The 16,680-nt window shown below is 43.4% G+C and overlaps 2 protein-coding genes across 5 annotated transcripts; both read left to right on the forward strand.

Annotated features, from left to right (window-relative positions):
• Positions 1-6,654: 6,654 nt before the first annotated feature.
• On the forward strand, positions 6,655-10,913 carry LOC141647273 (putative nucleolar protein 5-2). 3 transcript variants are annotated; one of them, XM_074455393.1, is made up of 9 exons: positions 6,655-6,806; positions 6,913-7,001; positions 7,103-7,144; positions 8,132-8,311; positions 8,395-8,559; positions 8,655-8,855; positions 8,993-9,490; positions 9,704-9,838; positions 10,254-10,913. In XM_074455393.1, the coding sequence occupies exons 2-9, from the start codon at positions 6,924-6,926 to the stop codon at positions 10,662-10,664; spliced, it is 1,710 nt and encodes a 569-aa protein (XP_074311494.1). In that variant the 5' UTR covers positions 6,655-6,806; positions 6,913-6,923; the 3' UTR covers positions 10,665-10,913. The 3 variants fall into 3 exon arrangements, with proteins under 3 accessions (XP_074311494.1, XP_074311492.1, XP_074311493.1); XM_074455391.1 differs by having other exon boundaries at positions 6,718-6,806; positions 6,898-7,001; XM_074455392.1 differs by having other exon boundaries at positions 6,800-7,001.
• A 1,003-nt stretch (positions 10,914-11,916) lies between these two features.
• LOC141647275 (uncharacterized) lies at positions 11,917-16,031 on the forward strand. Of its 2 annotated transcripts, none has more exons than XM_074455394.1 (8): positions 11,917-12,041; positions 12,263-12,548; positions 12,720-12,828; positions 13,367-13,482; positions 13,714-13,833; positions 13,984-14,073; positions 14,183-14,331; positions 15,395-16,031. In XM_074455394.1, the coding sequence occupies exons 2-8, from the start codon at positions 12,339-12,341 to the stop codon at positions 15,768-15,770; spliced, it is 1,170 nt and encodes a 389-aa protein (XP_074311495.1). In that variant the 5' UTR covers positions 11,917-12,041; positions 12,263-12,338; the 3' UTR covers positions 15,771-16,031. The 2 variants fall into 2 exon arrangements, with proteins under 2 accessions (XP_074311495.1, XP_074311496.1); XM_074455395.1 differs by having other exon boundaries at positions 12,266-12,548.
• The last annotated feature ends 649 nt before the right edge of the window (positions 16,032-16,680 follow it).

The following is a 16,680-nucleotide window of genomic DNA, read 5'->3' on the forward strand; positions in this document are numbered from 1 at the left end:
ACGAAGTATTTCCTGAGATTGTCAGTGTTCCAATGGCTCATCAGAGGCACACCCTCCATGTCGGTCAGCCGGTATGTACCCGGCCTCATTTCTTCAACCACTTTGTAGGGACCCTCCCAGTTGGCCGTTAGTTTACCATGAATGTTTCCTTTGTTGGTGGCGGCCGACTTTCTTAGGACTAGATCCCCTACTTTCAAGTCCCTTTTGTGGACTCTCCGGTTGTAAGCTCTTCTCATTCGGTTTTGGTATACTGCCAAGTTGAGGCGTCTTTGTATCTCGGCCTTTCTTCGACAGTGTCTAGGGAGGTTCTTAAGCCTTCCTCATTTTCAATAGGGTTAAAGGTGGCCGTTCGAATGTCGGCACCGTTGCCTCAATTCGCGGGGATCGCTTCGGATTCGTAGACTAAGTGGAATGGACTGTACCCCGTTGCTTCTTTCTCCGTGGTCCGGAGAGACCACAGGACGCCGGGTAGTTCATCGGCCCATCTTCCCTTTAAGTCTTCAACTGTCTTCTTCAAACCGTTGAGGATTGTTTTATTAGCTGCCTCTGCCTGTCCATTGCTCTGTGGGTGGCAGACGGAGGAGTATGCGAATTTGATACCAAGTTCTTCCAACCAGTTCATTATCGTGTCACTCCAAACTCTCGGCCGTGGTCAAATACCATAACTTGGGGTAACCCGAAACGAGTTATGACATTTTCCCAGATTACCTTTCTTACGGCCGCCGTGGTCTTGGCAGGTACCGCTACAGCTTCAACCCATTTGGTGAAGTAGTCAACGGCGACGATCAAGTACTTTCTTCCTCCGGAAGCCGTTGGAAATGGCCCTAGTAGATCCATCCCCCACTGTGCAAAAGGAAGGGGATTGAGTACGGCTGCGAGTCTCGGGAAGGTGCATGTATCACCGGAGCATGCATTTGGCAGTTGTTGCACTTTTTAGTTTTGGCTCTGGAATCCGCAAGCATGGTGGGTCAGAAGTAGCCGGCTCGGAGTGCTTTGTGGGCTAGTGTTCTTGCCCCCATGTGATGGCCGCAGATGCCTTCGTGAATTTCTGTCATTATTAGCTCCGCATCGGCTGGGCCGACACATTTCAGGAGTGGCCTTATCACGGACCTCCTGTACAATTCCCCTTCAAATACCAAGTACCTTGCTGCGATCCTTTTTATTTTCTGCGAGAGACTGCGGTCTTCCGGTAACTCGTTTGTCAATTTGTATTTCATTATCGGAGTCATCCACGTCGTCTCGGTCTCTATGTTACCCACCATGCCGACGGCCTCAGTAATGCTCTTGGCATTCCTGATGTCCACCAGCACGGTTCGGCTGACATTCTTGATGGTCGAGCTGGCAAGCTTTGAGAGAGCATCGGCTCGGTTGTTCTCAGACCTGGGAATGCATTGTATCTGAAAAGATTTCAACTTAGAAGTGTCAGCTTTTACCCTTTCCAGGTATCTTACCATCCCGTCGTCTCGAGTCTCGTACTCTCCTCTGATTTGATTAGCCACTAGAAGTGAATCTGTTTTCAAAATGATGTGCTCCGCCCCGGCAGCCCTAGCTAGCTCGACTCCGGTTATCACCGCCTCGTATTCGGATTCGTTGTTCGAGGCCGAGAAGGTAAATTTCAAGGCATACTCAAACTCGTCCCCGTTTGGGCTGATGATAAGGATGTCGGCTCTTGAGCTGTTCGCCGTGGAGGACCCGTCGGTGTATACTTCCCATACCCCGGGGTGTGATTCTTCTTGGTAAGCGCACTCGGCAAGAAAGTCTGCAAGTGCCTGCCCCTTTATCGAGGGCCTCGACTTATATTGAATGCCGAAGCCGGATAGCTCTACTGCCCATTTGATGAGCCTGCCGGATTGCTCAAATTTTTCCAGTGCTTTCTCCAATGGCTGGTCGGTTAGGACCGTCACAGGATGTGCGTCGAAGTAGGGTTTCAGTTTCCTTGCGGCGACGACGACAGCAAAGGCTGCTTTCTCAATCAGCGGGTAATTTCTCTCGGCGGGCAACAACGTGTGGCTGACAAAGTAGATTGGGTGTTGCTGTTTGTCCTCTTCTCTGACGATCATGGCACTGACCGTGGCCGAGGTAATTGCTATGTATAGATATAGCGTCTCCCCCCAAAGATCGGCTGGGACGGGGTTGGGAGAGTCGAAGATGAGCTTTCGGTTGCTTGAAAGTCGTGCTCATTCCTCCCCCAGTGAAGTCTTTATTCCCCTTCAACACTTTGAAGAATAGGGTGCTCTTGTCGGCTGACCGAGAGATGAAACGGGCTAGAGCCGCCATCCTCCCGGTCAGCATCATAACCTCTTTTCGATTCCTTGGCTCCGGCAGGTCTAAGATTGCTCGGACTTTGTCTGGATTGGCATCAATTCCCCTGGCGCTGACAAGTACGCCGAGGAACTTACCTGCCCGGACACCGAAGTTGCATTTCATTGGGTTGAGCTTCATCTTGTATTTCCTTAGTGAACAAAATGTCTCGTGTAAATCGGCTAAGTGCTCGCTGTCAGACTTGCTTTTCACAATAGCATCGTCGACGTAAGCCTCAATGTTTCGCCCTTTTTGATTTTGGAACACTTTGTCCACCAGTCTTGTATAAGTTGCACCGGCGTTCTTCAAACCAAACGGCATCATTTTGTACATGTATGTGCCGTTAGCAGTGATGAATGCGCATTTAGGCATGTCTTCCTCGGCTATGAACACCTGATGATACCCTGAGAAGGCGTCCAGCAGGCTCAGCATAGTGTAGCCTGCCGTCGCGTCGATTAAACTATCTATTCGAGGCAAGGGATAACAATCTTTGGGGCATGCTTTATTAAGATTGGTAAAATCTACACACATCCTCCATGCTCCCGATGATTTCCTCACCATTACAACATTAGCCAGCCACTCAGGATAGGTACAAGGCATGATAAAGCCCGCCGCTAGTAATTTATCTACCTCGGCTTTGATGGCCTCATCCTTCTCGGCTGAGGAGTTCCTCATCCTTTGCTTGACAGGGCGAGCGGTGGGGAGTACGTTCAGCTTGTGAACGATTACCTCCCGGCTCACGCCTGGCATCTCGGCCGCTGAGTAGGCGAAGACGTCTTTGTTCTTCCTCAGTAGGTCTAGGAGGGCGGCCCTGAATTTTGGCTCCAGGTTAACACCGATAGTTACGGTGCGGCCTGGGTCAATCTCCACTTCCTCGGTCTCCGCTTCTTCGACCATGCCGACGGAGGCATCCATGCGTTCGCCCTCCTGTTGCAAGGATGGGCTCTTCCCCTTCTCTGATTTCTTCGCCACTTTGAAGGATTGCATGTTGCACCCTCTGGCGGACACTTAGACATTGACCACTTCGTCCTCTTCGTTCTTTGAGACGAGCTTATGCGCTTCCCCCCGGTCCGAGACGTACATCAGTGTCAGGGCCCGGATGGACATTACAGCGTCCGCCTCGCTCAGGGTGACCCGGCCTATGAGAACGTTGTAGGCAGACGAGCCGTCAATGACCACGAACTCAGACATAACATTCTTGGCCGCACTTCCCTCGCCGAAACTCACCGGCAACCTGATTGACCCAAGGGGTACTAGGCCAGCCCCAGAGAAGCTGTACAACGGGTTGGTGCAGGGACTCAAGTCTTCAACCTTCAGACCGAGGTTGAGAAAGCATTCTCTGTACATAATGTTTGTGTAGGCGCCTGTGTCAATCAGGCGCCTCTTCACCAGGTGGTTGGCTATGTCCAAGTGGACTACGAGTGGGTCGCTGTGAGGGGCGATGACTCCCTCGTAGTCCTTCTTTCCAATAGTTATATCGGGGATGTTGGAAGCGGGAGCCGCTGTGTTGGGCACAAAGTTGATGGCCTGATATAGTTCATTCAGGTGCCGTTTGTGCCCATGAGCGGACCCACCGTTCTCGTTGCCCCCGATGACAACATGGATCACTCCTATCCGTTCAAAGACGGATTTCTTGTCTGAACCGCCGACGTCAGTCCTTTGACCTTTGGCAACATATTTGCCGAGGCTTCCTTTTCGGATCAGCTCTTCGATGGCATTCTTCAGATGCCGGCAGTTGTCAGTTAAGTGACCGGTGTGGCCGTGATACTCACAGTACTGGCTCGTGTCACCGTCACTTCTCGGCCTGGGGGGCCTTTCCCACTTCCGACCCTCGTTTTTGCTCAGGGCGAAGACTTCGGCGGCCGATACGACCAGGGGGGTGTGATCATTGTACCGCTTTTGGTGGTGCGGTCCCGAACTTCCCCCGGCGCCCGCCGAATTCTGTTTCCTGTCAGACTTGTCAGAATGTGACCTATTATTGTCACGGCGTCTTTCATCCGGGTTGTCCCCCCGATGGCTCTTCTTCTCTGAGTGCCCAGCTTCGCTGTGGCCTACCCAGATCTTGTGATAGTCTTCCACCTTGATGGCCTGGTCGGCCATCTTCCTAGCGGCGTCTAGGCCCAGACCTCCGTACTTGATGAGCTCGTTTTTTAAGTCTCCCCTTGGGAGGCCTTTCATCAGCGCGAAGGCCGCCAGTTCGGGGTTCAGCTCTCGAATCTGCTGAACCTTGGCGTCGAACCTCTTCACATAGCTTCGTAGAGACTCGCCCCCCTCCTGTCTGATAGTCAGGAGATCCGATGTCTCCACGACCTTCCTCTTATTGCAAGAGTACTGGGCTAAAAAGGCGACCCTTAGGTCGGCGTAGCAGTATACCGAGCCGTCGGGCAGCCCCTTGTACCAGCTTTGTGCCATCCCATGCAGGGTCGTTGGGAAGACACGACACCAAACCTCGTCAGGCTGCTCCCATGCCGACATGTAAGACTCGAAAGCCTCGGCGTGGTCGGTTGGGTCACTTTCTCCTTTGTATGATATGGGTGGCAACTTGAGCTTAGTTGGTACCGAGACTTCTAGGACGTAGGCGCTGAGGGGCTGTCTAACCACGTGTCGAACGATACGCGGCGATCGACTCCTCGCGTCCCTAGTCCTGCTCCTCTCCCCGTGGCGGGAAGGGCTTCTTCTCCGACTCTGGTGAGTCGGGCTTCTTCTCTGACTCGGTGAGTCGGACTCCTTCTCCGACTACGGCGAGTCGGACTTCTTTCACTCCTCCGGGGTATGCCTCGTCGGTCTTTGCGGCGACGCCGTCCTCCCGCGAGTGCGGGAAGGACTCGGGTCTACCACTAGCACTGGGCTCCCGGCGTCTTGACGGGGCCGGCTTCTTCCGGTGCTCGTTCAAGTCTCTTGAAGTCACATTCAGGCCCCTGGTCTCTCGGACGGGTTCCGCCGCTCTTGTCGGTGTGACAAAGTGTGAGCGGCGTACTACCAATTAGGTCCAGGAGTAGCTTGATTTTTCTTTGCCGCATCAACCACATGCCCCATGATGGTGACTGGTCGTGGCGGCGGTGTATCTTGTTCCTTCGGCATCCGTTCGTCGTATCGGTGATACGACCGGTGGGGGACTGCCCGATTTCTGAGTTGTGGAATGTGTCATCTTGGTAGAATTCATTTTCCACCAGCACCTTCTCTGGTTGTTTCGACATCTTCTTAGCTTTTTGGGTGGGTTTTCGTTCTGTGTTTTTTTTTTTTTTTTTTTTTTTTTTTTGTGTTTGGGAATGAATGTGACTAGCTTCTAGTATCTATTCCCACAGACAGCGCCAATTGTTCCGGGTGTAATTCCAGAGCAGTTATTTGTTACCACCCGTGCTTGTAGAATGACGTCCTTGGCTGAATCCTCCTTTCGGTCTCCTGAAACAATGAACAAACTGAGGGCTCGGCTTTGGGCCGAGCGAACTCACTCCGACGCTCAAGTCAGTAAACTTAGAGAGATAAGTTGTTGTTACTTAGCGAAGTATATATTGTAGAGAGATAAGGAAGATATTACCAGATTATGAGGTGTTTTGGTTAAATTGTGGATCCTTTTCTCAATGAGAGTTGAGGAGTATTTATAGACTTTCACCTTTTGTCACGTAGTGGCCAAGTGGCCAAGTGGCTAGCAGGTGGAAAGACTGATCTACCCCTCGGCCGAGGGACCCATGGCAGGCCGGCGGGCTCTGTTGACTCGCCGCCGAGGGGTCTTGGATATGAGTTCGCGGATGTGTGCCCCGGCTGGCTAGTTGTCCCGGCCGGGACCCAAGATACAGGCCGACAGGGTGCGTCGGTTAGGCTGTCTAAGTCGTTGACTTGCTTGTGGATATCTTTGACCTTACTCAATGTGTTGACTCGGTCAGAGGGTGCAGAATATGCCCCATCAAAGACATTATATGGTTATAATTTGAGAGAATTTTGTTTATTAGGGGTTTGTAGTTTAAAAGTGTGCAAATGAAATTTATTGTGAAAAAATTACCGCGTAAGTAAAATACGTTATGTGAAAATAAACTACACCTAACAGAGAGTATTTCGTTTCTCAACATTATTAAGCTACCTGCTAGTCTCATTACCCTAAGACCGAAAAAAAAAAACAGCTAGTCTTACTTGTGACGGGCTAATCCCGTCACAAGCTTGTGACCTCTCACAAAAAAGGGAGAGGGGACAAAAGACTTTATGTGCTTCTCACTCACCTCTCAACGAAAGATTTTGTGAGAAAAAATCTGCACTCACAAGTTTTGACGGACGGATATCGTCGTCACAAATGAGAATTTGCCAAAAAAAAAAAAAAAAGAGTCCAAGAATAAGTACAAGCCCAAATGTTAAGCCTTTGACGACATATTCGACCCGACACAAATCTGCCCTCCAATTATAAAACCCACTTCATCCCACTTTCTCAAACTCTAAAACCCTCATATAAACAACACCACATCGCCTTCCTTCCTTCTCCAAAACCCTAATTCCTCTCTTCCTCCTCCTCTCTGGTACCTCCTTTCTCTAAATACCAACTTATTATCTCTTCATTTTAATTTTAGGGTTTTACACTTGAATCCCTAATTCTAATTTCTTCTAAAGTTTGAATTTTTTTAGGGTTTTGCATTATGTTGGTCCTCTTTGAAACTCCAGCAGGGTTTGCCCTTTTCAAAGTTTTAGATGAAGGAAAGCTTTCTCAAATTGATGTAAGTATTTTTTTTTTAATTATTGTTGTTTTTACTGTGATTTTTGTCTGTTTTTAAATCAAAAGATTTCAACTTTTTAATTGGGTTGTTGTGTTTTGCAGGATTTATGGAAGGAGTTTGCTTCTACTGATGCAGCTAGAAAGGTCAATTATTTTACTGTTTTTTAAATTTGGTTTAGTGTTAATCTTTGCATGTCTCCGTCCCGATTATTTGTTTACTTTTTTTATTTCTTTATGACGGGTATTTTAATCAAAGGTAAACAAATGATGGGATGGTGGAGTATATAATGTAGAGTAGAGAATGTGGGTAGTGTTGTTTTGAGTTTATGGAGTTGTTGTTGTTGGGTACAAGTGATATGTTTGTCTTTTGGGTTTGAAGAGTTATGGTATTGGTTTGTATTTGTCTCGGTTTAAAGAGCAGCAAGGCGGCCCCGAGAGCTTGAGGCGATTAGACACAGTTTTTTTGCAGACGAATCTTTATTTGCAAAATATAATGTAGGGAGATCTATTTTGTAGCCTAAAAGATAGGGAGTTCTCCTACCATAGTTTTTTTTGCAGACGAATCTTTATTTGCAAAAAAATATTCCGTATTTGCGTTAGTCATGTGCCTTGCTAGTTAGCGTAGCTGGTCCATATCTAAAAGGTGCACCTGGTCACCTAGTGACATGCATGCTTTATAAATTGAATGTAAAAGTGATGTTTATGGCTTAATTTTCTCTTAAATGGAATGATTGAATCGCCTAAAGCTCGCTAAGACAAACTGTTCTGCGAAAGTTGTGTCTACCATAGGTTACATTTTGTCCAAGGCATTGAATATTACAGTGTAAATCGTAACATGGAGTTCTTAGATGAACAATTTCTAAATATTTTATAATGTTTGAGAAGCGATTACAAATATTAGTAAGTATGAGTTATTCTCTGATTAGCTGTCTACAAAATTTCAGTTCAAGATCGTCAATAATGTAAAATTTGCTTTTGGTCTTGCTCTTTCTGAGAAAACTTTGTTTTTAATGGTGTTCAGCACTTCAGTTCACTACATCAATAATGAGAATATTAAAATGGTTTGAATGGTGTACTCGTACTATGAATTTCTCTTCTTTAATATGGTTTAATTAACACAATTTTGTACAGGTAGTAAAGCTGAAAGCTTTTGACAAGTTTGAAAATACAGCAGAAGCTCTATCAGCAGCTACCCTTTTGATTGACGGCAAAACGAGCAAGGGTCTCAGAAAGTTTTTGAAATCACATTGCCAGGGTGAAACTTTAGCGGTTGCTGATTCTAAACTTGGAAGTGCGATAAAGGAGAAACTGGTTAGTATACCTTTTCAATATTATATCTTTGTCCTTGTGTTGCATTTGCATTTATCTGATTGGGTTTTAATCCTTTCTTGCAGCAAATTGACTGTGTACACAATAATTCCGTCATGGAGCTAATGAGAGGTATAAGGAGTCAGTTGACTGAACTCATTTCAGGTCTAGGATCTCAAGATCTAGCTCCAATGAGCTTGGGTTTATCACATAGCTTGTCCAGATACAAGTTGAAGTTTAGTCCTGACAAGGTCAGTAAGAATTTGTTCTTTAGAGTTCGTTATTTTCTTTCTGAAGTTGTTGCAAAATTTGAAAGATTTTGACCCTTCTCATTGTATTTGTGCAGGTTGATACAATGATCATTCAAGCCATTGGATTGTTAGATGATCTCGACAAAGAGCTCAACACCTATGCAATGAGAGTTCGTGAATGGTATGGATGGCATTTCCCTGAGCTTGCAAAGATTGTTCAAGATAATATACTCTATTCTAAGGCTGTTAAATTAATGGGAGATCGTGTTAACGCTGCAAAGTTGGACTTCTCCGAGGTATAGAATTTTAAATCTTAATTTCCAGTAATTCTATTTTGTTTTCTTTCCTGTTGACTGCATTCTTAGCTCAATGACCGATTACAAGATGCATCGATCGATAGGGATTTCTGCTTATATCTTTTCTTTATTTGCAGGTGTTACCTGAGGAGGTTGAAGCAGATCTCAAAGAGGCTTCAGTGATTTCTATGGGAACTGAAGTGAGCGAACTTGATTTAGTTAACATCAAACAACTCTGTGACCAAGTGTTGTCTCTCTCGGAGTATAGAGCTCAACTTTATGATTATCTTAAAAGCAGAATGAATACCATTGCACCAAATTTGACTGCTCTTGTGGGCGAGCTTGTCGGTGCTCGCCTAATTGCACATGGTGGAAGTTTGATAAATCTTGCAAAGCAGCCTGGAAGTACAGTACAGATTCTTGGGGCAGAGAAGGCTCTTTTCAGAGCCCTGAAAACAAAGCATGCCACACCTAAATATGGGCTTATCTATCATGCTTCCTTGATTGGGCAGGCTGCCCCGAAGCACAAGGGTAAAATATCTCGTTCTTTAGCAGCGAAGGCTGCACTTGCTATTCGCTATGATGCTCTTGGAGATAACCCCGATAATTCAATGGGTGTTGACAACCGTCTCAAGGTAACAACTTACCTATTCGAAGAAGAGTAATTCTACTGTCCTCCCGGAGGACGGTACTCCTCACACACAAACACAAGCCATTATTGTGTTTGTGTGTGAGGAGTACCGTCCTCTGAGAGGAAGGTAGAATTTTTGTTCGAAGAATGTTTCAATATGATACTCATATTATATTGTTAATTTTCTCATTTCCCTTGTTTTTGGTTTTATGTACAGCTTGAAAATCGTTTGAGAAACTTGGAAGGCAGGGAGTTGGGACGGTCCGCTGGATCAGCCAAGGGCAAAGCGAATATTGAAGTGTATGACAAAGACCGTAAAAAGGGATCTGGTGCACTAATCACTCCTGCTAAGGTATTTCTCTTTCATCTTGCTTCCTTATTCCGTGGATTATGAGAGGAGATGGTATGGTTGTGCTAATGAACCCCCTCCACTGTTTTTTATTAGTTGCCTGGGTTGTCGGGTCTTCTTTTTGTTTTCAGACCCGTGGTACTTGTTGGTATACCTTATTATCTGACCTGAATTTGCATTTCAAAGCGATTCTTAATATTGACCATTTGTAACAACCTGAACAGCCTGACTCAAAGTGACTTGAACCACCTGATTCAAAAAGATTTGTATCCCAATATACCATTTGAGACGTCCTTAAGGAGTATTAGGACTCGCCTTGTAACGACCTAACTCCAAACAACCCTGACCAGAATGACTTCAATCCCTAAATAACGTTCTGGAGAAAAATGTAGCCTCCTAACTTCTCTATTTTTTCCAGACATACAATCCTTCAGCAGATGCTATCATTAGTAAGAAAGATGACAAGGTGGTTCCCATGTTAGAGGACGCTCCTAGTGTAGATGATTCAAAGAAGTCAAAGAAAGACAAAAAGAAGGACAAAAAGAAGGAATCTGTGGCAGACGAAGGTGTTGCAAATGGGGATGATAAAGAAGTAGAGGATGCTACCAAGGAGGAGAAGAAGAAGAAGAAAAAGAAGCGAGCTGAGGATGCTGAGCCGGAAGCAGAGGAGACGAAAAAAGAGAAAAAGAAGAAAAAAAAGGCGGTCGATGATGAGGAAGAGAAGGAAACAAAAAAGAAGCGAAAACACGCAGATGTGAGTGATGATGCTGAACCTGCGAGCGAGAAGAAAGACAAAAAGAAGAAAAAGAAAAAGGGTGTTGAAGTATGAGGCCTACTCGGAACTGCAAATCGGAATTTTTGGTTAATATCTTAAATTCCCAACAGAGCATGATGTTCTTCCATTGTATAATCTGCTCTTTGTTGGGATTTTGTTATTCGGTCTTTTATGTATGTCGTAGATTTGCTAGCAAACAGACTTGTTTTACTAGTAGTTTCTTGCTTAATGAGATGAACTATGTCCTAGAATTTGTGCTGTATTAGTTTTTATATTTTAACATGAATTCCTACATTTTACTCCCTTTTGGATTTCAATTTAGTCCATCTTAGTTTCATCTATTAGTTTAAGGATCTTACTGGAGTAGTCTAGACATGCTCTATTTGGTTGGATGTGAGACTTTCTAGCTATTGAGAGGACCGCGGATTGGTTACTAGTGTTGGTACACTTAATTTGTAAATGGTGTCTCGATAAGATGAGGTCGTCTCTCAGGTCTTAATAGACTTGATCATAGTTCCAAAACATTTTTCTTGCGAAAACAAGATTCTCATTCTATCCTTGGATTATATGTTAAGAGCAACGAATAATTACGAGCAACCTAGACAACTTGACCTGAACCAAGGAACCAAATTCAAATCTCCCAAAACCCGACCCCATGGAACTCAAAATTCTTGTGATTGACTTGACTGGAATTTAAGCCAATAATAACTTTGTTTGTCCCAAACTTGATCAGAACCGAAACCGACTCGAGAAACCAAAAACATGAAAACGAATTAGCAAGAAGATCAAAATGACACCCCCAAGCCATAAAACGAATTAGCAAAATGACACCCCCAAATAGAAATCCGCCGTAAGCCACAGAGTGACGGAATTCAAATTCAATACGACCCAACCTCTCAAAAAGGGGCTCATAGCCAAGAGGTGGCAATCGGGTTTGGGTCAGGTCAAGTCGGGTTCGGGTCATATTGAGTCTGCTAACCTTTTCGGGTCGGGCCAGGTCATGTTCGGGCCATTATCGGGCCGAGTCATTTCGGGTCAAATGATGTATCGGGTTGGGTCGAGTCATTATCGGGTCAGGTCATTTTGGGTCATATGATGTATCGGGTTACGGGTCGTCATTGGGTCAGGCCGGGTCAGTTTCGGGTCACTGATCATCGGGGCATGTCGGTTTCGGGTTGCAATATTGTCAGGTTGGGTTTGCTCGGGTTCGAATCGGGACACTCGGATCGGGTCAGATTTACCAGCTCAATTAATTTAGCGGTTTTTTTTATAGGGTACCCCGTATTTTTTCGATTTCTAAATGGTGCCCTCTTTTTTTCAAAACACGGGTACAACCTTGTTTTGTTGCGAATTTACGATGGTTTGAAGCTTCGACAATTTCTGAAGTTTTTCAGCTGTTCCCCAACATTCTAATTTAGACGACCAAATTAGGTAAAATTCAAACTTTAATCTTCAACTTCTGTTTTCAATTTTCTGTGATTTTGATTTACTGTTAATTTACTAATTGAACAAGTGGCGGAGTCATGATTATGCACCTTGATTAATTTCAAATGTCTAAAATTGTACTGATTGTAGTTACCTGTGTAAAATTGGTGCAAAAATGGCGATTTTATCAGTTTAATTGTTGAATTTGTTTACTCTTTTTGATGTAGAAGAGTAATTTTACCAATTCCTTCAAGTTTTACAATTAAGGACAAAGAACCATAATACTGTCCCTCTAGATAGAGAATGGCGTCAGGCGGTTCATTATCGCCATCGCCGAAAATATTATTGGCAAAACCAGGGCTGGTTGCAGGTGGCGGGTCGGGTGGGGGAAAGCTCATTCGAGGCGGTGATGACGAGGCGAATGCTGCTTCATTAAGGTCACGGTTACCTCCAGTGGCCTCCCTCAATCTCCTTTCTGATACTTGGGATTTTCACTTTGATCGCTTTCTTCCTGTATGTATGCTGCTGCTGATTCTCACTCTCTTACCCTTTCCGTCTCAGTCATTTGTTTACCTTTTATATTCATTGTAAAAAAATGATTGGGACGGAAGGGAATATAATTTAGTCATTGTTTTTCTTCAATTTTATTTAGTATTGGAAAATGAGTTAAATGAAAATGTGCAGTTTTTGACGGACAATACAGACTTCACGGTGGTGGGGGTGATTGGTCCGCCTGGTGTTGGAAAGTCGACCATTTTGAACCTGATTTATGGCTTTGATCCTACATCTCCCGGTAATATTTTACTACGGTTGTTAATTTCATTTTTATACTCGTTGAATCCCATTTATATCGTCCTTAATAGTCATCATTATTTTCCAAATGTACAAAGAGATACAGCATATAATTTGTTATCTTTGATTCATCGAAATAATTATTTTCACATCACAATTTTTAAGTAGTACTCCGTAGTAAATACTCTACCATTGAGAACTTATTAATCAAAATTGACATCTTATACACTTATATGGTTATACAACCAAATTTGGACGAGAAAAATATAAATGGGATCAAGAAAGTAGCAATTTTTTTGCTACATTGACACACACACCCTTTACTTAGTATTGCACTATCAATCACTAATCTTTTCTCGATTTCATTGCCTCATTGCCCATTTCCTCGAAACTCTCAAGTGAGAGTGTTGATAGCGCCCATCCCTTTTATATTGCCATTAAAGTTTTGCTGTTGGAGGAAGGCTACTATGAGGGATTTTCTGTGGTACAAATGCGTTAATGTTGTTTAGAAAAATGAAAATGAGGATTACTGGTTGCAGGAATGTTACCTCCTTTTGGGATTCAGTCTGAGGAAACTCGAGCAAATGCTAGGCATTGTACTACCGGCATGGAACCCCGCATCTCTTCTGAACGTTTTATCCTTCTTGATACCCAGGTTACTTTTTCTTTCCTTTGAACTCTGCAATTTGCGTTGATCATATTGGTAGCTTCTTCCATAGAGTAGCTAATTTTTACCCATCAGTCTGTTATTACATGATGTAAATAAAAAGAGCTTTACAACATCAAGGCTTCATGAATTTTCACCTCTTAATTGTGTTGACTGTGTTACGTGTCTCTCTCCTTCCAATTGGGTATCTTATGTGTAACTCCCACTTTTATCTTATAGCCCTTGTTTAGCCCATCAGTTCTGGCTGAAATGACAAGACCTGACGGCTCATCGACTGTTCCTATATTAACCGGAGAAACTGTTTCTTCAGAATTGGCTCATGAAATTCTTGGCATTCAGGTAAGCATTAAAATACAGAAACATTATATGTTCTCGTACATTCTTGACAAAAATGTGAGTTTTATTTAGAGTCTTGCTAGTTGCAACTCGTTTTAAGCAAAGTTCTACTGATTGATTTATCCCCTCTGTTTGCTGCAAGGGAATTTATAGCTTGGTGTCCTCTTAGCATCTGTATGTCACGTTGTGTTGGTGGTCGCAGAAGGAGTTCATGATGCTAACATGTGGCGTTTGATGTCAACGGTAACACGGGATACCTGATCCTTCATCGGTTTGTGTTTTTCGTAGAAGATTTGTGTTTATATCCTAGTAATTTTCTAATTATTTCACATGTGCACAAATGCATATGCAGGTGGACTTGCTGAAACATGGGATTCCTGATCCATCGTCGGTGACATTACAGTCGCATGGTTCAAACTTGGGCTCAGAGAAGGATAATAAGGATAAACTCCAAGAAGCTGGAGAAGAACACATTGCAACACCTATCTTTGTACATACCAAGTAAGCATTCTTATTTAGAAGTGCTATTTTTCTACAAGTAATTCTGCAATAGGCAAGGTGGTGGACCCATGTCGGGCTTATGAGAAGGGATGGGGAGGAAATTCTTACACTGTCTAGAGGAAAGCTTGAACTTGGGACGTAAATCCCACCACCACCAATAACATTTCTTACACTAGATTAAGCCTAGCTTGGTCCGTGGAGTAAGAATGTAGGTGAAAGTCCATGAAAAACATTTAAGTACAAGGGCTTGTTTGGAATGGAGGTAAAAAAGTCGCAAAACCAAGGAAGACTAAGGGAAATGGTGCTAAACTGGTAATGCAAAAACAATGAAGGTGGTTGTGTGGGAACAATTACGTATTTGGAATGTGTCACACTATTAGTTTATGAGTTCAGTGGTGGGTAACTATTACCCTTCCTCCCTCTCACCACTACCACTGTTGCTTCCTTCACCCCCTTGATTCCTCCACCCCCTAAATTACGAACCCATTATCCAAGCAAGCCCTAATGGCTCCATTGTATTGAAGGTAGTTATTACAAGAGTAATGGAGCTAAAAAATGATAGAAGTAATCAAATGGTGAAGTGAACGAAACTATGGAAGATAAAGGGGTGGTAGCACCGCTTTAAAGGCTGTAGTTATTAGCCTTCTTCACCTCCTTCTGCTATCCGCTGCCACTATACCTGCTTCCCTTTGTTGCCAAACAAGTCGTAAAATTGAAAAAGAAAGGGTAACGAATAACCTAAGGTGAGAGTTTCAACTTTCAAGCAGGAGTCAATGGGATTTTAAATCTCACTCTTAAGTGGTCTATATTGGCGACAGCGCTACAAGTCTCTAACATATCATGTGTTGGGCTTCCTTGTATGTTAGGTTCCCCTTTAATTCCTGTAGCATAATGGGGGGTTTCTCTCTTTGAGAACAGAAAGGTGATTTTTTTGTGAGTTCGCTTATGTTAGTTATGTAGTTGGACTTTCTTCGGTATTCTTTTGAAGGAATAGTCTTTCTTTGGTATTGTAGTATGCAGCACAAGCTTAATATAAAGCCATGTATTCGTAACGTTTGTGCAGGTTGCGTGAGGAAGAGACATCATCACAGATAACTGATAAGATGGAGAAGGTCCTTGCTCAATATTTCCGTTCATCTTCATTTATGAGACCAAGAAGCAAGAGTTGTGCCACCGAGGGTGACTCGAAAAAGTTAGACTTGTTCGTAGTCCCTAGAAGAACAGACCATTCCTCGGAAATTCTACATGAAAGCTATGATTCTGCGATGTGGAAAATTAGGGATTATGTTTTGTCAATGACACGTCCGCCATTTTCTAGAACAGTATCTGAGAGGGAATGGCTCAAAAACACTGCCAAGATATGGGATTTGGTGAAGCACTCTTCTATTATAGCGGAATACTGTCGAATGCTTCAAAATTCAGGTCAATTTAGGAGATAGTCTTTGTAGTGCAAGAAAGACTGGTGATTGAGACACATTATAGTATACTCTTCAACCATCAGGAGTTTGGTTCGAGTTTTGGCAGATAAAATCTTAGTTGGGAGGGAAGGTTTTTCATTACAAACCATGGTATTAAATATCGGTTTTAGTCTTCATTACGGAATCTTTGATGGAGGACTTTATGTAAGTCATTGTAGATTGAAGAGTTACGTTGTTTAGTTTAAAACATTCCAATAGATAATGAAATTTGTTTTTCATACATAGATTAGTGTTTGTCTTGTTTAACCATATCTTTCATCCTTTCCTCTCTTTGTTTTTTCCTCTTGGAGTTACCGTTGAAGTGTACATTACAGTATTACACATCAACATGTTAATTCACAATTTTTTTTCCCAATAACTTTTTCCTCCGTTTTTATTACGGCACCAAATCAAGGCCCTACAGAGTACAGAGAGTTGACTCCAAAAAGTATAAAGTATTACAACTGGTCTTCTTTTAGACGGGTCATTTTAGTCTTTTAAAAAAATGGGATTTTAAGATTATTTTATATGTAAATGTGACCAATTTTGAAAAATAAGTTATCACAAGCTGTAAAACTGGCAGGACCATTGCTGGTACATTTGACCATAAAGTAACTATAAAATCCCGTTCTTTCTAAAGACAAAAATAGTCCGTCGAAAACAATAATTTGTGAAAGTATTATAATGGGCAACTGAAGAAAAGATAGCTAGTTGCTTAGTTCAACACCAAATTTTACGAATTCTCGTTAAAGACACCATTATAAGTTCCGCAAAATCCCATTGAAGACGGGCGATATCCGTCACAAGCTTATGACAGATACTGTTTCCTCTTATAAAATACTCATTAAGAAGTTAGTGAAAAGTACATGGGGGTGCCCCACCTTGTCCCCCC

The sequence above is a fragment of the Silene latifolia genome, chromosome 3 (genome assembly GCF_048544455.1).
Source record: "Silene latifolia isolate original U9 population chromosome 3, ASM4854445v1, whole genome shotgun sequence".
NCBI classification, from domain to species: Eukaryota; Viridiplantae; Streptophyta; class Magnoliopsida; order Caryophyllales; family Caryophyllaceae; genus Silene; species Silene latifolia.

What these genes read in the sequence shown, in the direction of transcription:
- LOC141647275 (XM_074455394.1), top strand. Translation starts at nt 12,339, where the DNA reads ATGGCGTCAGGCGGTTCATTATCGCCATCGCCGAAAATATTATTGGCA. An exon ending in CTTTGATCCTACATCTCCCG is followed by an intron (nt 12,829 to 13,366) that starts GTAATATTTTAC and finishes TACTGGTTGCAG; the next exon opens with GAATGTTACCTCCTTTTGGG. An exon ending in TTATCCTTCTTGATACCCAG is followed by an intron (nt 13,483 to 13,713) that starts GTTACTTTTTCT and finishes TTTATCTTATAG; the next exon opens with CCCTTGTTTAGCCCATCAGT.
- LOC141647273 (XM_074455393.1), top strand. Translation starts at nt 6,924, where the DNA reads ATGTTGGTCCTCTTTGAAACTCCAGCAGGGTTTGCCCTTTTCAAAGTT. An exon ending in GTGCGATAAAGGAGAAACTG is followed by an intron (nt 8,312 to 8,394) that starts GTTAGTATACCT and finishes CCTTTCTTGCAG; the next exon opens with CAAATTGACTGTGTACACAA. An exon ending in CAAAGTTGGACTTCTCCGAG is followed by an intron (nt 8,856 to 8,992) that starts GTATAGAATTTT and finishes CTTTATTTGCAG; the next exon opens with GTGTTACCTGAGGAGGTTGA.